The following is a 24,885-nucleotide window of genomic DNA, read 5'->3' as shown; positions in this document are numbered from 1 at the left end:
CTACTTGACTAGTTGGGCCCAAGTTTGCTTTGCAACATTAAAACCCATTCAGTCTGTCTGAAAACAGGCTCTCAAAGTGCTTGATAGGAAACCCAATAGCCATCATCACTGTTACATCCTCAGAAAGCATGAGCTCCTAAATTGGAAAAATATTTTGCAATACACTGACGCATGTCTTGTATTCAAGATTCTAAATGGCCTGGCCCCCCCTCCACTCAGTACTTTTGTTAAACAGAAAACCCAAACCACAAGGTCTACCATGAGAGGTGACTGTATAGTTCCCATAAGGAAAATCGCCTTTAGTCAATCTGTTTTCTCTGTGAGAGCTTCCCATGTCTGGAATACCCTGCCATTAGACACACACAACTGTGATAAATGTGCACTGTCCATGTAAACATCAAATCAAACTCAAACTGCAATCCACTTTAATGACCGGACATTGTACCACGTAATAGAAACAGATTATAATTTTAGAATACATTAACTTCCTGCTCAAATTCACTGGTGTTCCCTAAACAATAAAACCAAGCAACAATATTCAGAAACTATCACAAAATGTTAACGATTCAACTATTCAGACCTGAATCCCTTACAGCCCGATATAGCCGCTATAACTAACACACCAATTCTTACCAGTAGGGAAAAAAATAGAATCCATAACGTTCGGGGCTTACCTCTATCGTAAGATTAAAAACAGCCTTTACAACTTCTCTTTCGGCTTAAAAATAACATGTAATGCGGCAAATGTATAAAATACATCAGTCAATCCAAAAGAATAAAAAAACACATGTCGGTGGGCACAACTCTATTGCAATTACCTATCTGCTATTATTAGAATTCATTAGATTTAGTTAACTGTCTCTTCTTTGATTCAGTTATTTAAATACGACTCCATTCTCAATATGTTATTCCAGCAGACCATTTAGACAACAGACAATGTGTTACATCGAAATTGCCTCGCTATTTATGTTGAATAAATTAGTCTTTCAATTTGAACTAAGCAAGCTGTTAAAACGTTCAGTTTATATCTCAAACAAACACTAGCGGCCGTATCTTTCCAGGCAAAATTCCAATCAGAAACCCAGATTTTAGTCAATACCATAGACCCAATGCTATTGAAATGATGAAGAAACCCTGCAAATAACCCAATTTACAATTGTCTGTAGTCGTAAAATCCGACACATACTAACGACACAATTCCCAGAAAATAGCCTTAATTAAAGGTCCAAGCGTTTCTCTGGAAAGATTCTCACATGCCAAAGGAATAGTTTAGCAGTCAGAGTTAAATCGACATTCATTGACTACTAAACACATCTTGCGCTTTTTAATAAAACTAGATTGTTTTCTCGTGCCAAGTATTTCAATTACTTTACATCACATTAATCACGCAATGATAATTAGTTTGATGGATACCATAAGCTTTGGACGAGATTCCATCTTAATTCACTCTAACTTTATGGAAAAATGTGTATTCAATAAATCCAGCAACTCCTCTCATACTGGGATGAAAAAAAGAAAACACATTTTCAGGCCTTTAGGGCAGTTTTATTTCACATGTCGTACCCAGACAGAGAGAATCCAAAAAGCTTTTTATAGTAACCTCGTCAGGGTAAGTTAACCAAAAGTGGACACACTCCAATCAGTTTCTAGAGCACAATTGCCCAGACTTTGTAGACAGTTTAATAATGCTTAAATCTAATCTTTATCAAATTATCCATTAAAGATACCAACTCAATTTACGTATGTAGGGCCCTCCCAGGTGCCACAAAGAGGTTCTGGGTTCGAGCCCAGGCTCTGTCGCAGCCGGCCGCGACCGGGGCGGCGCAAAATTGGCCCGGCGTTATCCGGGTTATGGAGGGTTTGGCCGGCAGGGATATCCTTGTCTCATCGCGCACTAATACATAGCAGACAGTATCTGCTGTGTCAACAGTTTTGATTGTATAGAGAGACCAGTGTCTGTCCCTCCGACTCCAAACTGGATCCATCTCTCCCTGGTACAGTATAGAACAGAAACATTAACTCATACTCTGGAATGCTCTTTAGTTTGTATCACCTAAAAGACATCGTAATACTGACGGAGGATATTTATCTCCCAGAGGCCCATCCTCAGTGGAACAGACACACACAATAGTTAACAAAATACTCTCTTCTGTTGCATAAAACAACCATTTGATGCAATAAAAGTATTAAAACAATCTTTCAATTTTGCTCTCACAAACAACAACAAAAGTGTAAAGCCTTTACAGCATAGAAAAGATGGAAAAACAACCACATTTGTATAATTGTTTGTCCGACATGTGGTTGCTGATGCTTAAAGTTTTATAAAGCCAGGATATATAAACAGTTAGGCTATTGATTATAGACCTAATTAAGTTGGTGTTTCCTCTCTCCTCACTATGCTAAGACAATTAAGTGCTGTTTTCTCTTCTCCTAACTCAGCTGCTGCCTCCGCCGCATTGTTCTCAACACCAATATGCTGGATAACGTTGCTATTATGCACATAGCAACATGGACTAGGTGCCAATTCAACAGCGCACTGATTCGTTCAGAATGACCGCTATCCAATGCGGGAGGAGGTGCATTTGTTATAAAATATAATTTTTCTTGTTTTTACGTAATATAACCATATACAATTTCAGTAGCACATGTCTTAGTGATGGACTGTGCCATCCCCACGGCCTCCACAATGGATCAGTCCACTCGGACAGGCGCCAATCAGACTGGTGTCTTGTACACCATGAAATTCAAAAATAAATTGTTGCTACTGCTTGACCAACAGCCTATCGACCGAACAATCAACTAGTTGACTAAATGGGGTCTGACTGGCAGCCATTTTTTTTAAATGGCCACCCTGGTTGACTGACAGGCTCCCCAGCCCCCCAGACTGCCTCCAATCTTCAATGTTCCTTAAGCTATCTACTATAGTATTAGTTTACCGAGTTTGATCATTATACCATAAAATGCACCTAAAAGCTAACCAGTTTGTAGTCCTAGAAAAAAGGAAATGAAACCTCATGGTTGTGTTCATTTTGTTCTATGAGATCATATCAGACAGTTAACATGACATGTATGAATTATGAAGCCTTTATGTGCTTATGCATCAAAATTAGCTAAAAGTGTTGTTAGCTGATGAAGAAACTCAGAACAAAATGTATAAGATCTCCTAAGCCTGTGTTTACCAGGCTTTGTAGGCTTTGGCCAACAAGCCATGGCAGAGTTAGCCTCCGTTAGGGCCTACAAAAACACGCCATTACTATTGCTCTCTATTACCTAAGATCTGTTTTCAGTGTTCTAATGGAACAGGACTTTTCCCTCAGGTGTTACATGAGATCTGTGTGGATAGGAGGTTCTGTTATGAATACCTGTGTGTGTGTGTGTGTGTGTGTGTGTGTGTGTGTGTGTGTGTGTGTGTGTGTGTGTGTGTGTGTGTGTGTGAGAGAAAGGTTGTGTTTGTGTGTAAGGAAGAAAGATGCTTTTAGACACACCCTTTTCCTGGTTAGTCAGTGTTGTAAAATGAAAATGGAGTAGAGTTGACGAAATGGTCAGGTTTCAACACACAACCTGCCACTCCCGAGACATGCACAATTCTGCTCTGGCTTGCAACAACTAGCTACAGTATGTAAAGAATTATTGTCATACCTTGCACCACTACTATGTTTTTCATGGCTGCATTTGTGTTAGTGATGGTATGAGGTTTGTGTGTGTGTGTGTAATTACTAATGGTTGAAGCTTGTGGTGTTGGTTAATGTTATTGATGTAATCTAGTAGTTGTGTAACATGCTCTCCATTTCTTTCTGTTTCAGGAGGTGTCCTCCGATTGGCCTAATAGACAACGACGGTGTGTGACAGAACACTTGAGTGTGTGCGAAGAAATAAAGAGGGCGAGAAAGAAGAGGACCTGCAGTTGTCTGAGTGGCTTATTCTTCTTTCTGCGGGGCTCCATTTCAAAGGGATCATGGGAAAAGAGGCATGTTTACGGCGAAACCATGGCGACACAGATTTAGGCTCTGTTTGGGATGAATTGATTTGACCTGCATTGTCACAGACTGAACAAAACCGCTAGATAAACAGCTAATTGGTCCAGTTGACCCAACAAGACTGATCTCACCATTCTTTCATATTGACGGAGTACTGAAATAGTGGATACGACATTTTAAATAGCTTTTGTGTACAGGTTTTAATGTTTGAAAAAGCTGCAAGTGGATTTTTGCTGGGCAGCTTTAAGACTGGCTTAAAGTTGAGATTTTTGTTTGTCTCAACCGCTGCTGCTTCCGCAGGATATAGAGCCTTGAACTCTCCCCTTTGCAAGCATTCTGTCGCACTTTTCGCTGTCTCACAAACACACATTTCAGTGCCTAGATACACCTTTTCTAAAACCAGAGTTCAGTCGATGGTCCCTGTTCTGCTGTTTCATAGGATGTCCTGTTACTACCTCCTCATTTCTGCCCCACGTTTCCCTTACCAGAATTTGTAAATGGACAACTGTTAACATTCAAGCACTGAGTAATAGCTGAGGCGTTATAGCAAGTTAGTGTTCAATGCCTGTGGAGGGTTGGTTTGTTGTCTCACCAGGTCAGAAAGTGGTTGTTCAAGCAGTTCGTTGTGTGTGTCCTTGTGGGTGTTTGTTGTGCTACACAGGAGAGATTTAGTTGATTTATTTATATTGTTGAACCAAATAAGGTTACTTGAAGCCATATAAAAATATTTCTAAGAGTCGCAATTATTTTTGTATCATAGTGTAACGTTTATAAGATGTGTAAAAGTTATTTTGTCTAATATATACCTGAAAAGTTATACACACATGTAAACAAAGGTGTAGACTTTACTATAAAATCATTATTTTAGTTTTTAAGTGGTTTTATTGGCTGAAGTGCAAATATCTGGCTAGCTTTCTCTAAGATGTTTCTCCCAAACGACTGCTTTGTGTAATATTACAAGTGCTGGTCCCTAAGATCCTTCCCTTCTACCATCATGCTCCCTTATCCCATACGGACACCGAGGTGTTCTCTCTGACCCGTCCACCACCCTTCTCTTTAGATATACACCTCTCTCATTCTCTCTCCCTCTGATGCCGGGGTTTAGTAGTGGGGGGCTAGGGGGAGAAGTGGGTGGCCCCGCCTCTTCTTCTCCCCGTCGATTCCACCCCAGCCGCTATGTACCCGTCTCCGCGGCAACCACCTTTCTGGTCGCCTCCACCACACTCTTCTTCTGCTTCACGTGAGTAAGACGCGCGCGCACACACACATACACACATACACATATATTAGATTCCATGTTATATCTCTATCTCTCTTTCCCTCCAGGTGTCCGTGGTTGTCAGAGCATGTCTCCTCCGTCGTTCCCATCTATAACGCTGTGGTCTTCCTCTTCACCCTCGCCAACTTCTGCATGGCCACCTTTATGGACCCTGGGGTCTTTCCCAGAGGTAAGGAGAGTGTTAAAGATAAATGACTTAGGTGTGAAGAAAGTGTGTAAGGTTTGTGCATGTGTGTTCACAGCGGAAGAGGATGAGGATAAAGAGGATGATTTCCGCGCTCCGCTCTATAAGACAGTGGATATCAAGGGCATTCAGGTCCGGATGAAGTGGTGTTCCAGCTGCCGCTTCTACAGACCGCCCCGCTGTTCACACTGCTCTGTGTGTGACAACTGTGTGGAGGTAAATACACACACACACACAGACCTGTACTTCTACAGACCGCCCCGCTGTTCACACTGCTCTGTGTGTGACAACTGTGTGGAGGTAAATACACACACACACACAGACCTGTACTTCTACAGACCGCCCCCTGTTCACACTGCTCTGTGTGTGACAACTGTGTGGAGACACACACAGACCTGTACTTCTACAGCTGTTCACACTTCACACTGCTCTGTGTGTGACAACTGTGTGGAGGTAAATACACACACACACACAGACCTGTACTTCTACAGACCGCCCCGCTGTTCACACTGCTCTGTGTGTGACAACTGTGTGGAGGTAAATACACACACACACACAGACCTGTACTTCTACAGACCGCCCCGCTGTTCACACTGCTCTGTGTGTGACAACTGTGTGGAGGTAAATACACACACACACACAGACCTGTACTTCTACAGACCGCCCCGCTGTTCACACTGCTCTGTGTGTGACAACTGTGTGGAGGTAAATACACACACACACACAGACCTGTACTTCTACAGACCGTAAATACACACACACACACACACACACACACACAGACCTGTACTTCTACAGACCGACCTGTTCACACGTGACAACTGTTACACACACACACACAGACCTACTTCTGTGTGTGACAACTGTGTGGAGGTAAATACACACACACACACAGACCTGTACTTCTACAGACCGCCACGCTGTTCACACTGCTCTGTGTGTGACAACTGTGTGGAGGTAAATACACACATACACACAGACCTGTACTTCTACAGACCGCCACGCTGTTCACACTGCTCTGTGTGTGACAACTGTGTGGAGGTAAATACATACATACACACAGACCTGTACTTCTACAGACCGCCACGCTGTTCACACTGCTCTGTGTGTGACAACTGTGTGGAGGTAAATACATACATACACACAGACCTGTACACACAGACCTGTACATACATACACACAGACCTGTACTTCTACAGACCGCCCGCTGTTCACACTGCTCTGTGTGTGACAACTGTGTGGAGGTAAAAATACACACAGACCTGTACTTCTACAGACCGCTGTTCCCTGTGTGTGCTGTTCACACAGACCTGTACTTCTACAGACCAGCCCGCTGTTCACACTGCTGTGTGTGACAACTGTGTGGAGGTAAATACACACAGACCTGTACTTCTACAGACCGGCCCGCTGTTCACACTGCTCTGTGTGTGACAACTGTGTGGAGGTAAATACACACACACACAGACCTGTACTTCTACAGACCGCCCCGCTGTTCACACTGCTCTGTGTGTGACAACTGTGTGGAGGTAGACACACACACACACAGACCTATACTTCTACAGACCGCCCCGCTGTTCACACTGCTCTGTGTGTGACAACTGTGTGGAGGTAAACACACACAGACCTGTACTTCTACTGACCGCCCGGCTGTTCACACTGCTCTGTGTGTTACAACTGTGTGGAGGTAAACACACACAGACCTGTACTTCTACTGACCGCCCGGCTGTTCACACTGCTCTGTGTGTGACAACTGTGTGGAGGTAAACACACACAGACCTGTACTTCTACAGACCGCCCGGCTGTTCACACTGCTCTCTGTTTGACAACTGTGTGGAGGTAAACACACACAGACCTGTACTTCTACAGACCGCCCGGCTGTTCACACTGCTCTGTGTGTGACAACTGTGTGGAGGTAAACGCACACAGACCTGTACTTCTACAGACTGCCACCTAGCTCACACTACAGGTGGTATAACGGGTGACAACTGTGTTATAACATGTTGTCCGTGGCAACAGTAGAAATATCAGAAATATCAGTTATTTGATTATAATTTTGTTTTTTTCCTCTATTGACCCTTTTGTGACTGTTTTGACCTGTGTGTGACCTGGCAGGACTTTGACCACCACTGCCCATGGGTCAACAACTGTATTGGGCGAAGGAACTACCGTCACTTTTTCCTGTTCCTGTTGTCCCTGACGATCCACATCATGGGTGTGTTCGGCTTCGGCCTGCTCTACGTCCTCCACCACCAGCACCAGCTGGACAGGGTTCACTCCGCTGTCACGTATCCTTATTGACACATACACACACACACACACACACACACTAGTTGTTGTGTTGGTGTCCCTTAACTGTGTGTTCCCAGTATGGCTACAATGTGTGTTGCTGGCCTCTTCTTCATCCCAGTAGCAGGTCTTACTGGTTTCCACATGGTACTGGTAGCTCGGGGTAGGACCACTAACGAGCAGGTACATCTGTCTGTGTGGGTCTTGGTGTGTTTTCCTCAGAGGGCTGACATGATCTAAAAATAGACCATCTCTCTCTCTCTCTAGGTCACAGGGAAGTTTAGGGGCGGCGTTAACCCTTTCACCAATGGCTGTCTGAGGAACATCTCACACGTGCTCTGTAGCGCTCAGGCTCCCAGGTTAGCGACCGTCTCTCCTTCATGCCTCCTCATTTCCTCTGCTGTTGCAGCTTATGGTTGAACAAGACCCTCAGGGGTAAGGAACTCAGTATAGCCTCACTGTTATGGTGGTTAACTAAATATCTATATAATAATATTTCTACTGTGTAATGTAGTATGAAGTTGGTGTATGTTTCAGGGAAGTCATTCATGTGTGTGTTGCTGTCTCCGTCAGGTATGTGGGGCGGTGGCGGGGCAAACACACAGCGGAGGTGCAGCCTCCCTTCCTCCGCCCTCCTCTCTCCGAGGCCCAGCTAGAAGCCAAAGTCCTGGACAATGGCATCCAGAACGACTGCCACAGCACCAGGGTACACACACACACGCACACACACACAAAATAAACTCTTAGCCGTCTCTCGTGTGTATGAACAGTCTTGTTCCTTCCTGTCCCTGTCAGTCTAAGAGCAGTTTAGAGCAGATGGAGAGCCAGTCAGCTGATGCAGAGCCTCCACCTCCTCCCAAACCGGAGCTCCGCTACCCTGGTCTGCCCCGCGCTGACACCGAGGGTGAGCAGTGAACACACACAAGCACTCCCGTATCCCACGGCGTTGTGTAGATTTTAAACACTTGTTTTTTTCCTCCAATCAGAGAGCAGCTTGCTGTCTGATGGTCCGCCCACTCCATCTATGTACAAGTACCGGCCGGCGTATAGCAGCCCACAGATGAACCACACAGCTCCAACACACCAAAACAAGGTACGCACGCATGCATTCCCCTCCATATTAGGGCTGTGATGATACCACTATCACAATATATTTTCCATGGCAAAAATTAAAACACGAAGCAGACCACTCTTTGGTCCTTTAAAAACCTGCTGGATGTAAAATATTGTGTGCTATAGCTTGGAAAATAAATACATGTGACTCTGGTTTACAACATAATGATGTTTGTTTCCAATATTAGGGCTGTTTTTCTAAAGAAGTTAAATCCGCTTTGTGTTTTGTTTCCTTGCCACGATACTAACGAGTATCGCGATCCTGGCCCTACTCTGTATGTATTTGGACGCTGAAGCTAAAACGTTTAGTTTGGCTCTATACTCCAGCATTTTGGGATTTGCAATTAAATATGTTTTAATATGAAGCGGCAGTACAAAATGTCACCTTTTTTATTTGAGGGTATTTTCATACATAACTGTTTTACCGTTTAGAAATTAAAGCACTTTATTGCCAATTCACTTGCTATTGGACAAAACATAATCTGAAACGCAAACAAAACAAGCTGTAAATGCATCCAACAAGTTTGTAGCGTCACACGCTTGATGAAGTCAGTGTCCAAGGAATATGGGCCAAATATACTTTAGACTACTTTAATACACTATAAGTAAATTTTGTCCAACTACTTATGACACCTTAAAATTATATCAAATCAAGAGTCGGCTTTCTATTCCGCAACAAAGCCTCCTTCACTCACGCCGCCAAGCTTACCCTAGTAAAACTGACTATCCTACCGATCCTCGACTTCGGCGATGTCATCTACAAAATGGCTTCCAACACTCTACTCAGCAAACTGGATGCAGTCTATCACAGTGCCATCCGTTTTGTCACTAAAGCACCTTATACCACCCACCACTGCGACTTGTATGCTCTAGTCGGCTGGCCCTCACTACATATTCGTCGCCAGACCCACTGGCTCCAGGTCATCTACAAGTCCATGCTAGGTAAAGCTCCACCTTATCTCAGTTCACTGGTCACGATGGCAACACCCATCCGTAGCACGCGCTCCAGCAGGTGTATCTCACTGATCATCCCTAAAGCCAACACTTCATTTGGCCGCCTTTCGTTCCAGTACTCTGCTGCCTGTGACTGGAACGAACTGCAAAATCGCTGAAGTTGGAGACTTTTATCTCCCTCACCAACTTCAAAAACATCAGCTAACCGATCGCTGCAGCTGTACATAGTCTATTGGTAAATAGCCCACCCATTTTCACCTACCTCATTCCCATACTGTTTTTTATTTATTTACTTTTCTGCTCTTTTGCACACCAATATCTCTACCTGTACATGACCATCTGATCATTTGTCACTCCAGTGTCAATCTGCAAAATTGTATTATTCGCCTACCTCCTCATGCCTTTTGCACACATTGTATATAGACTGCCCATTTTTTTCTACTGTGTTATTGACTTGTTAATTGTTTACTCCATGTGTAACTAACTCTGTTGTCTGTTCACACTGCTATGCTTTATCTTGGCCAGGTCGCAGTTGCAAATGAGAACTTGTTCTCAACTAGCCTACCTGGTTAAATAAAGGTGAAATAAAAAAATAAAAAAAATAAAAAATATGAAGTACATTCATTTCTAAATGGTAAAAAAAAAGACATGTATGAAAATACCCTCTGTAGCTCCCTCCGGCAACCACGAGCACAACCGTTCCTTGATTTTAACTGGCGGCTTTATTCTGTAGTTTTAGTCAGAATTATCACCTTCCGTGAGGACTAAGTAAATGAAAATACAGTTGAACACTCTTACAACCTCCTTATCTTACGAGTGACTTATTAGCTTGATATAACTCTGAAGTGTTTAGCCGGATATATAACAGTATCAGATTAAACACATGAATAAAGGAAAAATACCTCATTGGCTGCTTATTACAGAAGGGAGGAAATCCAAAACTTCACGCTTCTTATACACACTTCATCCTTAATTATTATAACGTTACCATCCTAACATACACGCTTCATCCTTAATTATTATAACGTTACCATCCTAACATACACGCTTCATCCTTAATTATTATAACGTTACCATCCTAACATACACGCTTCATCCTTAATTATTATAACGTTACCATAACGCTTCATCCTTAATTATTATAACGTTACCATCCTAACATACACGCTTCATCCTTAATTATTATAACGTTACCATCCTAACATACACGCTTCATCCTTAATTATTATAACGTTACCATCCTAACATACACACTTCATCCTTAATTATTATAACGTTACCATCCTAACATACACGCTTCATCCTTAATTATTATAACGTTACCATCCTAACATACACACTTCATCCTTAATTATTATAACGTTACCATCCTAACATACACGCTTCATCCTTAATTATTATAACGTTACCATCCTAACATACACGCTTCATCCTTAATTATTATAACGTTACCATCCTAACATACACACTTCATCCTTAATTATTATAACGTTACCATCCTAACATACACACTTCATCCTTAATTATTATAACGTTACCATCCTAACATACACACTTCATCCTTAATTATTATAACGTTACCATCCTAACATACACGCTTCATCCTTAATTATTATAACGTTACCATCCTAACATACACACTTCATCCTTAATTATTATAACGTTACCATCCTAACATACACACTTCATCCTTAATTATTATAACGTTACCATCCTAACATACACGCTTCATCCTTAATTATTATAACGTTACCATCCTAACATACACGCTTCATCCTTAATTATTATAACGTTACCATTCTAACATACACGCTTCATCCTTAATTATTATAACGTTACCATTCTAACATACACGCTTCATCCTTAATTATTATAACGTTACCATTCTAACATACACGCTTCATCCTTAATTATTATAACGTTACCATCCTAGCATACACGCTTCATCCTTAATTATTATAACGTTACCATCCTAGCATACACGCTTCATCCTTAATTATTATAACGTTACCATCCTAACATACACGCTTCATCCTTAATTATTATAACGTTACCATCCTAACATACACGCTTCATCCTTAATTATTATAACGTTACCATCCTAACATACACACTTCATCCTTAATTATTATAACGTTACCATCCTAGCATACACACTTCATCCTTAATTATTATAACGTTACCATCCTAGCATACACACTTCATCCTTAATTATTATAACGTTACCATCCTAACATACACGCTTCATCCTTAATTATTATAACGTTACCATCCTAACATACGCGCTTCATCCTTAATTATTATAACGTTACCATCCTAACATACGCGCTTCATCCTTAATTATTATAACGTTACCATCCTAACATACGCGCTTCATCCTTAATTATTATAACGTTACCATCCTAACATACACACTTCAACCGTTACGAACTACACCCGAAGACACGAAAAACCTAGCTAACACAATGTGGGATTGGCTTCCCTCCAAAGGTGTGTTGCTACAATAATAATTCCCGTTCCAACAGTTATTAGCTACGTCGTTCCGCTTGTCATTTCCCCCGCATAGTGAACACGTAAACAATTCAATCAAAAAACAACGACATAACCTGTAAGTCTGTCAGTTACACCCTCAAATAAAAGTTCTGTACTGTCGCCTCATATGAACCATTTATTCTCAAATCCATAATGCTGGAGTATAGAGCCAAATGTAACAATTTAGCTACGCTGTCCAAATGCATATGGAGAGGAGTGTATACATACCGACACGTTTCTTACTCAGTCCAGACCTTTAACATTTGAGATGACCGACATCGTGAGATCCATTCCCTGAGATGACGTAGCTCTACTCCTTTAGTTTATAATCTTCTCCTAAACACAGGGTCAAATCAGTTGATAGCTCAGCTATAGAAGGCTGGGTGGGATTAAGCCTAGGGCATCCAGGTGGGACTAGCAGAGACCCCTCTCTGAGGTTCGAGCCTTTCTTCTTTCCTTTGTGTTTAACTCCATCCCCCTCTTTTTTTGTTTTTACTCTGAATTGATCACTCAGTGGCCATCAGTTGATCAGTAAGTCTCAGTTAGTGTTGTGTGTGTGTGTGTGTGTGTGTGTGTGTCCATTTATGTCTGTAAAAAGGTGTATGCTTGTGACTCCCCCCTGACTCTGCATTTACATGAATGCCGGTATTGGTAATGTGATGCACCAGTAGAGACCTTCATCCTCCCCTGCTGGCTCTCTGTAGAAACTGTGATCTGTACACATTTCTATGTTGTCTTCTGTTGAGGAATGTCTCCTCAAAGTTAATCCCTTTGTAACATACGTTCCCATCCTCCTTCACGCTCTTCATTTTACCTTCACTGTTGCTTACTGCTCTTCTCTCCTATCATTACCTTCACCACCTCTCTTTCTCTCTTTCTCTCTTCTCTCTCTCTCTCCAGATGATTCGTGGGGACAGTCTGGACTCTCCCTCCATCCTCCAGTCGAGTTGCCAGCCCAGCTATCGGTCTGAGCCCAGCACCCTTGATGGGGGTCGATAATAGGTGTGGGGGTGCATAAGGGGGGAAGGGAAAGGGGCGAGGGCCCCGGGGGAACCAGCGGGACGGGTGGTGGCGTCTCGGGGGGCATCTCCGGGTACTCCCTAGGGGGGCGGTCGTACACTTCCTACCCCTCATCTCTTGTGTTGTCCACCGGTGGCTCCCTCTCCTCCAGCATGCGCTCTGCCCACACGCACCACAATACTCTGGGCACGCTCCAATCAGAGGGCACCACCGACACCAGCTACAAGAGCCTGGCCAATCAGACACCTCGGAATGGCAGCCTGTCCTACGACAGCCTGCTGACACCGTCCGAGAGCCCAGAGTTTGAATCGGCTGCTCATGAGCTGTCCCCCCAGAAGCCCCACACCCCCGCAGCGTTTCCCCCGGTGACGACCTTCTCCTTGCCGGCCCCCAGGGTCGGGGATGCGCCCCTGCAGGGGTACACCTCGCCCTTCCTCTCTGCACAGATGGCCCAGCAGAGAGAGGGCCAGCTGCTCCAGGGCTCTGCCTCTTTCTCCTCCCCCCACAGGGCGTACCTTCGCGCCATCAGCCCGCCCCTGCCGACTCCTCCCCCACACACTGCTCACCCCGAGACACCGCACCTCCTCCACCGGGACACCAGACACCCACACCTTCGTGCCTCCTCCTCTCGCCCCCTTCCTCCCGTCTCTGAACAGCCCTCCCCGTCCTCCCCCCGTGCCTGTTCCCCTGACCCCCCTGTGTCCCCCCCGCCCCGAGGCCCCTCCCTGGGGCAGTCTCTCTCCTACACCCGAGAGGCAGGGCTCCAGCACAAGGCTCGGCCAATGGGAGGAGGTGGTTTGTCGGGAGGGGGCGGAATCGGAGGGACCCAGGCTCCACAGTGAGTAGAGATCTGAGCCACAAGCCTGGTACTCTTCGTACTCCTCCTCTTCCTCCCTGATTGATCTATGTGAACCCTCTTCCTCCCTGATCTGTGTGAGTCTTTTTCTCCTCTTGGTATCGGTAAGTTTTTCTGCTGGAGTGTGTTTTTAATGTGTATAAGAACTATGCTCAGGTGTAACTGTAGTGGGATGTATATCTGCTTGAATTGTGTCTACTGCTACTGTCTTCTCACTCCTGTCTGTTCTGTGCCATTTTCCTCCACCCCAATGAGCCTTCTACTCTTGTAACCTTATCATAAGTCTTGTTATTACAGTCTATTTTTGACTCAGATCTACTCACCTCTAATCTCTCACTCCGTCATCCCATCTGCATCCTTACCCCCCCCCCTTTTCCCGCCGACTTTCCAATCAGATCCACATCTCGTCCAGGCTTGGCCAATCACAGTACATCTAAACCAGGGGGCGGGGTGAAAAAGGTGACTGGCGTCGGAGGGACAACCTATGAGATATCGGTTTGAGTGACAGACGTCCGCCCCGGCCAATGATAGAAAGAAGATTGTTCCACTGGACAGATTCCAAATTTCTTACTCTGAGGGGCTTCAAGATGGATGTTCACTAAAATGCACCCACACAATGGTCAATATGGAGTCGGATAGTGGAATAGAAGTGTGTTGACTCACTGGTATTTCAATTACCTTCCTATCCTTATAGTGCAACTGGCCATCTTTATCTGCCAATCTTTCATATTGGATGTTGATCAGTGTTGGAATGGGACAACCTTACCTCGGCCTCTCTGTGAGCCATAGACTGTATAACATAAATGCTATTATGACTGCTGAGTACTAAACTCTCTCTATAACACTTGTATAAAAATATGATTTGTTTTGGTACATTAACACATGGAGAATTTATGCGATAAAATATAATCCTGGAAGGAAGTAAGGCTTTTTAACCAATCAGTATGGTGCCTGAGAGGGTGCATATGGACTGGTGACCAATCGTGGCACTCTGTGGTTCAATACTTCCTGCTCCATCATATGGATGGATCAATCACAATGGATCCCCACTACACAGTAGTCATTAATTAGTTAGTCTGCAGTGATGATGCCTCAACCACTATAATTTCATTTTAGTTTTCTAAAAAACCAAAGCTTTATTTAATTGTTTTATATAAATGTCTAAAAAAATCTTTAAGAATTATTTGGTCAGATGATGGATGAAGATATAGTTTATTTTGCTTTGTGACAAACTGTTAATGTGAGTGAGTTAGACTGGTCGCTTGTTTTGATTGAAGGCTGCTTCAGCCTGTCATAGATCTTGATGGAATATTCATCCAATGTGATGATCCTCTCTGACGGACAGCTGAAGTGACATCACTGAGGATGTTGAAAGCCACAAAGAAAATAGAAATTCTGAATCACAAATACAGCACAAGCCTCTTTGTGGAATGTACACTCAATGTTTTTTATTGATACATTATTCAAATTCTCTGTTTGCAGTTTTAAATGATTGTCCTTTTGATGTTCAATGTTTTCTGTCAATCGAATGCTAGAAAAACCTTATAAAGATGTCTAGCCAAATGGTTTTAGGGTGGGAGGTGCTTATTTATTTGAGCACACAGGGAAACCTTTGCTCTCTTAACACAATTCCAAACCGATCTCTACGTCCTGGAGTTGGATGAAGTTGCCCCTAGACAATGGGGCTTTTTGACCCTAATGGTTAAGGTTAGGACTAGGGGATGTTGAGATTATCCTAGATCTGTTCTCAGAAGGGTCATTTATAACCCAGAGCCCACATCGCTGTCATAGTGCCTTGTCCTTAAATTCTAATGTACTTGGACAATTCCAAGAAATCAAATTCTGGGGGGTGGTTTATTTATAGATGGTATAATTATAGATATTCTATAGTAATGTCTGATTGTTAATAGAAATATGTATGATGTGTCTTGGGGGAGGGGGTTGAAATTGAGGACTGTTTTGATTGTTGTTTTGCCTTGATACCATTTGTAGTAAAACTAAGCATTTTGTTTTTTACAGTATTTCGTATGACTACAGCCAGATAAGAATGTTATATTTGAGTTTCTTTTGTAGATATTCTGGCCTCTTGATTTCTTTATTTTGAATCTCTTTATGGTACAATTGAACATTTTGGCCACATATGTTTAGGAAGGCATGGTCAGAAACAGAGGTGGGTGAGAGGTGGTGTTATGTTTAATCCAAAACTATGAGAGTTGGAATGTCAAAGCTAGCTGAATATAACACATGTTATGTTCTGAAGCACACAAAGTAGACTATCTCACCAACCAATCAAACAGCAGCATGGCCAGTCAGTGTGTGTGTGTGTGTGTGTGTGAGAGAGAGAGAATATCCTTGCCAAATGCACACCCGGTTGATATGTATGATGACAATAGTTAAGCATCATAATGGCACAAAAAGTCAGACATACAGGACTGGAGAAAGTCTGACTTACTTTGGTGGTGAAGAAGTGAATATACATGAGTAAATTAGAATACTATTGTTGTAAGCTGTGCTGAATGGAAAGAGTGTCACAAATTACTTCAATGATGAATATGAAAAAGAGTTCCAAAATGGCCTTATGAAGTGGTTTTTAAAGATGTCTTCTCAGATTAAAAGGTTGCCCTGATGGAAAAACGTGTCTGTCTTCAATCAAAAATCAGACGAGAGTATGGCAGGGGTCTGGGAGGATAAAAGTTTTATTTCACTTTTGGCAGAACAGATTATACTAACTGTCAGTTTGACTCAATACTTTGGTGTGAAATGTGACCCAAAAGGCATCAGAACATAAGTAAAACAAACTCACTGCAGTCACAGTAAAACTATTATGGATGAATGAGTGAGATGGCGGTGTAAGGCATTTTCACTTCAACAATTTAAGGCATCGGTAATTGGGAAGGTTCGATATTTCCATGAACTAGTCAAATTTGTGTATTTGGCTAGTTCAGTCACACCCGTTGCTGAGCGGTGTTTAAAATCGAGCACACAACCATGCAATCTCCATAGACAAACATTGGTACTAGAATGGCCTTACTGAAGAGCTCAGTGACTTTTAATGTGGCACTGTCATAGGATGCCTCCTTTCCAACAAGTCAGTTCATTGAATTTCTGCCCTGCTAGAGCTGCCCCGGTCAATTGTAAGTGCTGATATTGTGAAGTGGAAACATCTAGGAGCAACAACGGCTCAGCCGCCAAGTGGTAGGCCACACAAGTCCACAGAACAGTACTGGCGAGTGCTGAAGCGTGTAAAAATCGTCTGTCCTCGGTTGCAACACTCCACTCACTACCGAGTTCCAAACTTCCTCTGGAAGCAATGTCAGCACAAGAACTTCGTTGGGAGCTTCATAAATGGGTTTCTATGGCCAAGCAGCTGCACACAAGCCTAAGCTCACCATGCACAATTGGACTCCGGAGCAGTGGAAATGCGTTCTCTGGAGTAATAAATCACGCTTCACCATCTGGCAGTCGGACGGACGAACCTGGGTTTGGGGATGCCAGGAGAACGCTACCTGCCTGAATGCATACTGACAACTGTAAAGTTTGGTGGAGGAGGAATAATGGTCTGGGGCTGTTTTTCATGTTTCGGGCTAGGCCCCTTAGTTCCAGTGAAGGGAAATCTTAACACTACAGCATACAATGACATTCTAGATGATTCTGTCCTTTATGGCAACAGTTTGGGGAAGCTTCTTTCCTGTTTCAGCATGACAATGCCCCTGTGCACAAAGCGACTTCCATACAGGAATGGTTTGTCGAGATCAGTGTGGAAGAACTTGACTGGCCTGCATAGAGCCCTGACTTCAACTGAGGGCTGGGCGATATATAGTTTTTTCTATATATTTGAGTTTATGTTTTCACTCGATATGGAAAATGCCTGTATTACAAGAATTGAGGTTCTGTTATAATGTAACATTTCACAAATGCAGCATCTCACTGTCTCTTCTCTGTCAGCCCAATGTTTCGAATCATGTCCCAATTGCGTGACAACACGTGCACAGAGGTTATCCACCAATCACAACCTTTCACAAATTGTAACCACGCCAGAGATGTGTAGCGGGGTAAGAGTTCCATACTTCCCCGATCATCATATGGGTGAAGTAATAGCCCAGGGTCTCAAAGACTCTTTGGCATTGTCATGCACACCTGTCGGTGCACCCCATTATTTTTATTTCTACTTTGCACATTCTTCCATTGCAAAACTACCATCCCTTCTCACCTAATTTGCTCACATTGTATATAGACTTGTTTATACTGTATTGTTGACTGTATGTTTGTTTTACTCCATGTGTAACTCTGTGTTGTATCTGTCGAACTGCTTTGCTTTATCTTGGCCAGGTCGCAATTGTAAATGAGAACTTGTTCTCAACTTGCCTACCTGATTAAATAAAGGTGAAATAAATAAAATAAAAATGACAACTGCCATCATGGAGCAACATGAAAAAAGCATTGCGCTTGAACAACTGGACCCGCCTGCAGTGCTATGGGCACAGGCTTCACCTCGCCATCGGTAAGTGTGACATTGTAGAATTAAAGTGCATTCAAAAAAAGTTATGTTCAGGCCAGCTCTAGGCTAATGTGTTAGTAGTTGTGTCATTGTGCCAATCCAATAGCAAATAACCACAGGCTGTTTCAATTATAACAACAAATTAACTAAATGAATAAATGTTCATTCAAAATGTGTATTTATAAATATATAATCGAACAGCTAGTGGTCAAACATTCCTAAACAATAGATGTGTTGGTGTGTTCATTTGTTTTGCACAAATAGGCCTTGATGCCTTGTATATGAATTTTAATTAAGAAAATTCAATGAAGAATTATGTCTGGACCTTTTTTAATTTGTTTAGAGAAAAACAAGAACTTGAGATATATAATATATATATTGTGAATTGTCCAAAATTTGAGATATTACTTTTAGGCCATATCACCCAGCCCTACTTCAACCCCATCGAACACCTTTGGGATGAATTTGAACGCCGACTGCGAGCCAGGCCTAATCGCCCAACGTCAGTACCCGACCTCACTAATGGACTTGTGGCTGAATGGAAGGAACTCCCCGCAGCAACGTTCCAACATCAAGTGGAAAGCCTATGCAGAGTAATGGAGGCTGTTATAACCCTAGTCAACCCTCGTCTGCTGCCGCAGAGACTGTGTTTGTCTATTGTTGTGACTTAGATGAAGATCGGATCAAATGTTATGACCAATTTATGCAGAAATCCAGATAATTCCAAAGGGTTCACATTCTTTTTCTTGCCACTGTACATATTACCTCGACTAACCAGTGCCCCCACACATTGACTCTGTACTGGTACCCCCTGTATATAGCCTCGCTATTGCTATTTTACTGCTGCTGTTTTTCCTTAACTTCTTGTTGGTTAAGGGCTTGTAAGTAAGCATTTCACTGTAAGGTCTGCACCTGTTGTATTCGGTGCATGTGACAAATAACATTTGATTTGATAGCAGCAAAGGGGGACCAACTCCAATTTTAATGCCCATGACTTAGGATTGAGATTTTTCAACAAGCGGGTGTCCACATACTTTTGGCCATGTAGTGTAGCTCATTCTGTCCCTTTTGGTTTGCGTGCAGCAGCTTTTCCACAAGCCCAAGCTCGTGAATTAACTTGAATCCTGGTTGTCTGGTAATACAACCAGTGATAACTGACAGCGATTGTGTGACGAGCAGTGAACTGTGTGCAGTAGAACAATCCAGTCCCTGTTGTCCCTTCGTCACTACTGGTCTTTCTTGCTCTCTGCTGGGGTGTCTGGTTCAGGTTGGCGTTCTTCGCTGCCCTTGTCTGGTAGTGAGGGGTTCTGGTCCTCTCCTTTCACACCACAACCCTTCTTTATCTTCTTAGATGCCTCGAAGAGCTTGTTCAGGTTGAAGTCACGTATGATTTTTTCCTAGATGTGAATGAGGCACACGGTTATGTGAGTGGGGACCTAAAGCCATTTCCACACTTCATCAAGTCACGCACACACAAGCCCGCACACAGACCGATGATTCCCCACAACACACACCTCGCTGAAAGTCCAGGACACAGCTCGAAACTTATTGTCCACCATTGGACACCTCATGACCTCCCGCCCTGACTGGAAAAGCACCAATGAAGGGAGCTGCTTGGCCAGAGAGGAGGTGCTAACCTTGTACCTGTAGAAAAATACATAGTCAGCACATGGCAGAAATACAATTCAGGCTGTGGAAATAAGCAGTTCCTTATTGTCTTAAATTTAGACAAACTGACATGCAGTCTAGGGTCTTAGAATCTAAATAAAAAAATGTAATGGAGCATTCTCGTGAAAATATAGTTTGTCAGAAACACTTCCAATGTGTCTTACCTCTGAGCCACCGCTCCGTACCGGCCAGAATCTATCTTCCCAAACCGCAGTCCAATACAGTGTCATGACGTTGGCCTGGGGGTAGGTTTATGACAGTCATAAATACATCAACCCCCCTTTTCCTCTCTCTACCCTACTGATGTTACATTTGCAAACCCCTTGGTTAACAAATTAACTATATTCTGGTAATCCGACCAATTGAACATATGCGGTGGTACTTAATGAATATGATGTCAGCTCGGTTGTCATCTGAGACATTCTCATCAATGATAAGATGACAAACTCTACAGTGGAAAGTCTATACATCAGAGTTATCGGATTCACATGGAATTGTTGTTCAATTTAAATGTTTGAATATGAAATTATTCGTGATGGGATGAAATGTGATTTTAGCTTCTAAAATGTGAGATTTGGGTTTTCATAAGGTTAGGGCTCTGCTCAATCAGTGGCCCGCCCCTGTGAAGGGACATGGGCTATAAAACCTTTCAAACACGCCCTCCTCTCCCTTCCTATATAAAGCCTTAACGACAATATAACCTCCTGTTCTGAGGATGTGAGGACGACGGTCCGATGTCAGAATGGTTCAGATAATAACTACAGAACGAAGCCAACATCAGCGTGAGCTTTGGTTGCGAATGGTATGAACTTTCACTACAGAAGTGATACCTCCTAGCCGTTGAGTTAGCAACAGCAGCTACAAACGAGGGTTGGGAAGGAACAGACAGTCTATCACACAACGACGTTACTACAACGTATACAATTGACAACCAGAGACATTCTTCAAAGGACTCGGTTTGGCAACACGGCCTTCCATCTACCACCAACCTACTGAAGCGCAGCTCAGAGTAAATATTTTTTGCATTTTCCTTTTCCAAATGGGCGGTAATTTAGAATGCATAAGATACTGTATTTACGATAGCACAGCTTCGCCCTTTGTTCCTCAGTCTTCCCGCTCTTTCACTCAAGCCCAGCCCTTTTCTTTTGTGTAACAAGCTGTCATGTCTGTTCCTACTGCTAGGGACGTTTTCCTTTATGACGTAATTTGTAATCAAGTTATGATTAATTATGTGTATGTGTAATTCTGTGTTGATTAGTTAGGTATTTGGTAAATAAATAATTAAACCCAATTTTGCATTGCTGATTCAACTTGTTAGCCAGGGTTTGTGCAGATAACCAAGAATTTACAACTTTCAGATGAGACTGAATTAAGGTGACGATTAATATTGACTGCTATTGATGTAAAATATTACTAGGTCTTTCAGAGTTGATTCGGAAGATAACAGCTCTATAAATATTATTTTGTGGTGCCCCGACTCTCTAGTTAATTACATTTACATGATTAGCTCAATCATAGTAATATTAATTACTCTCTGAAAGAGCTGCAAAATCTGTACCCCTACAAATCAGCCGGGCTAGACAATCTGGACCCTTTCTTTCTAAAATTATCTGCCGAAATTGTTGCCACCCCTATTACTAGCCTGTTCAACCTCTATTTCGTGTCGTCTGAGATTCCCAAAGATTGGAAAGCAGCTGCGGTCATCCCCCTCTTCAAAGGGGGGGACACTCTTGACCCAAACTGCTACAGACCTATATCTATCCTAACATGCCTTTCTAAGGTCTTCGAAAGCCAAGTCAACAAACAAATTACCGACCATTTCGAATCTCACCATACCTTCTCTGCTATACAATCTGGTTTCAGAGCTGGTCATGGGTGCACCTCAGCCACACTCAAGGTCCTAAACGATATCTTAACCGCCATCGATAAGAAACATTACTGTGCAGCCGTATTCATTGATCTGGCCAAGGCTTTCGACTCTGTCAATCACCACATCCTCATCGGCAGACTCAACAGCCTTGGTTTCTCAAATGATTTCCTCGCCTGGTTCACCAACTACTTCTCTGATAGAGTTCAGTGTGTCAAATCGGAGGGTCTGCTGTCCGGACCTCTGGCAGTCTCTATGGGGGTGCCACAGGGTTCAATTCTTGGACCGACTCTCTTCTCTGTATACATCAATGAGGTCGCTCTTGCTGCTGGTGAGTCTCTGATCTACCTCCAAGCAGACGACACCATTCTGTATACTTCTGGCCCTTCTTTGGACACTGTGTTAACAACCCTCCAGGCAAGCTTCAATGCCATACAACTCTCCTTCCGTGGCCTCCAATTGCTCTTAAATACAAGTAAAACTAAATGCATGCTCTTCAACCGATCGCTACCTGCACCTACCCGCCTGTCCAACATCACTACTCTGGACGGCTCTGACTTAAAATACGTGGACAACTACAAATACTTAGGTGTCTGGTTAGACTGTAAACTCTCATTCCAGACCCATATCAAACATCTCCAATCCAAAGTTAAATCGAGAATTGGCTTCCTAGTTCGCAACAAAGCATCCTTCACTCATGCTACCAAACATACCCTTGTAAAACTGACCATCCTACCAATCTTCGACTTTGGCGATGTCATTTACAAAATAGCCTCCAATACCCTACTCAACAAATTGGATGCAGTCTATCACAGTGCAATCCGTTTTGTCACCAAAGCCCCATATACTACCCACCATTGCGACCTGTACGCTCTCGATGGCTGGCCCTCGCTTCATACTCGTCGCCAGACCCACTGGCTCCATGTCATCTACAAGACCCTGCTAGGTAAAGTCGCCCCTTATCTCAGCTCGCTGGTCACCATAGCATCTCCCACCTGTAGCACACGCTCCAGCAGGTATATCTCTCTGGTCACCCCCAAAACCAATTCTTTCTTTGGCCGCCTCTCCTTCTAGTTCTCTGCTGCCAATGACTGGAACGAACTACAAAAATCTCTGAAACTGGAAACACTTATCTCCCTCACTAGCTTTAAGCACCAACTGTCAGAGCAGCTCACAGATTACTGCACCTGTACATAGCCCACCTATAATTTAGCCCAAACAACTACCTCTTTCCCTACTGTATTTAATTTATGTATTTATTTTGCTTCTTTGCACCCCATTATTTTTATTTCTACTTTGCACATTCTTCCATTGCAAATAATAATAATATATGCCATTTAGCAGATCTACCAATCCAGTGTTTTACTTGCTATATTGTATTTACTTTGCCACCATGGCCTTTTTTTGCCTTTACCTCCCTTATCTCACCTCATTTGCTCACATCGTATATAGACTTGTTTATACTGTATTATTGACTGTATGTTTGTTTTACTCCATGTGTAACTCTGTGTCGTTGTATGTGTCGAACTGCTTTGCTTTATCTTGGCCAGGTCGCAATTGTAAATGATCACTCACAGAGCATAGACAGACTAGTTGGTTTCGACTAACAAAGTCCAACTGAAACACTGAAGCATGCATTGTCTTGTCTTAACAAGGAGTACAACAACTTCCTCTGGGCACTAGTTATAATGCATAATAACTGATAGCAGTGACATTAAGGGTAGTATGACAGTATGTCAGCTCACCAATGCACAGTAAGAAGTAGAGGAAGCCCAGTCTGATGTCCAGCCTGAAGAAGAGGATAACGTTGGCCACCTTACTGAACATAAACAGGTTCCCTGCATGCTGCTCTATGGTGACTGGAGAATGGGATAAAGGTTAGGGTTCATAACAGAGAGATAAGGGGGTGGAGTAGAGAGAGGAATAATACAACTCAATGGATAGAAAAGAGGGTAGGGGGGTTAGGATGAGTGAATGAAATAAGCAGTGCCATTGTATTCTCATTGTATTCCAACTGTATTCTCATGTTTACAAAACAAACAGATTGTCAAGAGCAAACCCATCCTCAGCAGATCAACATATCCTTAAGTGGTTTATGGTATGTGAGGGTTTGTCGGGCAAGTTGCCTGTGCATGTGTGTGTTCTGATGTTTACTGTTTATACTGTAAACATATGAGAGATTTTCAGTGACAACAATGGGCTCACACCTGCCACCTGGCCAAACCAGTGTCATTCATTCAGAATTTACTGTCTATCCTGTTCTTCATCATGACAATCGCACCGATAAACATAATAATATCTACTTCTCTCTGTAAGACAGGCCCCACAATATTACATACAAAGGGTTGTAAAATAAATATTTACAGTAACACCACAACCCAGAAGATTTAGCGCAACAGCGCTGCCACGCTTCCCTGATACTGACCAAGTCAAAGTCGCATGGGTTCCGGTCCTCCCGTTCAGTGTTCAGGTTTTCGCAAAGTCCCGGACACTTCCTAAGTATGAGGAATGCAGTGGACATCAATGTAGACAATATGTAATAAGGCTTGAAGAGCCATTTGTTTATTTGAGGTAAGTGGTAAAAGAAAGCAATAACTAAGGTGATCAACCCCATGTTCGCGCAGCATGCAACATAGAGAAGAGAAAGAAAG

At 43.0% G+C, this 24,885-nt stretch overlaps 2 protein-coding genes and 1 long non-coding RNA gene across 9 annotated transcripts; 1 reads left to right on the top strand and 2 right to left on the bottom strand.

Moving 5' to 3' along the window:
- Positions 1 to 3,509: 3,509 nt before the first annotated feature.
- LOC118378144 (palmitoyltransferase ZDHHC5-B-like) lies at positions 3,510 to 16,835 on the top strand. Its single transcript, XM_035765093.2, is given in 13 exon segments — positions 3,510 to 3,615; positions 3,804 to 5,217; positions 5,304 to 5,425; positions 5,499 to 5,656; positions 7,553 to 7,725; positions 7,807 to 7,909; positions 7,994 to 8,085; positions 8,300 to 8,432; positions 8,522 to 8,630; positions 8,713 to 8,819; positions 13,226 to 13,324; positions 13,327 to 14,183; positions 14,597 to 16,835. Coding segments are annotated over 12 exon segments (2,208 nt in total). The 5' UTR covers positions 3,510 to 3,615; positions 3,804 to 5,068; the 3' UTR covers positions 14,703 to 16,835.
- Positions 5,633 to 7,357, bottom strand: LOC127925338 (uncharacterized). 7 transcript variants are annotated; one of them, XR_008120517.1, is made up of 5 exons: positions 7,293 to 7,357; positions 6,422 to 6,589; positions 6,080 to 6,169; positions 5,904 to 6,001; positions 5,648 to 5,764 (listed from the first exon to the last, which is right to left on the bottom strand). It is a non-coding gene; the product is annotated as an uncharacterized LOC127925338 (long non-coding RNA). The 7 variants fall into 7 exon arrangements; XR_008120525.1 differs by lacking the exon at positions 7,293 to 7,357 and adding an exon at positions 7,217 to 7,236; XR_008120535.1 differs by lacking the exon at positions 7,293 to 7,357 and adding an exon at positions 6,907 to 6,926.
- A 25-nt stretch (positions 16,836 to 16,860) lies between the features above and the next one.
- tmx2a (thioredoxin-related transmembrane protein 2a) lies at positions 16,861 to 24,501 on the bottom strand. The gene is made up of 5 exons (XM_052518250.1): positions 24,483 to 24,501; positions 23,980 to 24,093; positions 20,532 to 20,589; positions 20,214 to 20,343; positions 16,861 to 20,096 (listed from the first exon to the last, which is right to left on the bottom strand). The coding sequence occupies exons 1-5, from the start codon at positions 24,499 to 24,501 to the stop codon at positions 19,926 to 19,928; spliced, it is 492 nt and encodes a 163-aa protein (XP_052374210.1). The 3' UTR covers positions 16,861 to 19,925.
- Between the last annotated feature and the right edge of the window lie 384 nt (positions 24,502 to 24,885).

The sequence above is a fragment of the Oncorhynchus keta genome, chromosome 4 (assembly GCF_023373465.1).
Source record: "Oncorhynchus keta strain PuntledgeMale-10-30-2019 chromosome 4, Oket_V2, whole genome shotgun sequence".
In the NCBI taxonomy this organism is placed as follows: domain Eukaryota; kingdom Metazoa; phylum Chordata; class Actinopteri; order Salmoniformes; family Salmonidae; genus Oncorhynchus; species Oncorhynchus keta.
This window is presented reverse-complemented; position numbering and strand designations above follow the sequence as displayed.

Bases quoted from the DNA above. Each gene is read 5' to 3' on its own strand.
- tmx2a (XM_052518250.1), bottom strand. The intron at 20,344-20,531 runs GTAAGACACATT...ATTTTTCTACAG, and splicing joins TACGGAGCGGTGGCTCAGAG to GTACAAGGTTAGCACCTCCT. The intron at 20,097-20,213 runs GTGTGTGTTGTG...ATTCACATCTAG, and splicing joins TGTCCTGGACTTTCAGCGAG to GAAAAAATCATACGTGACTT.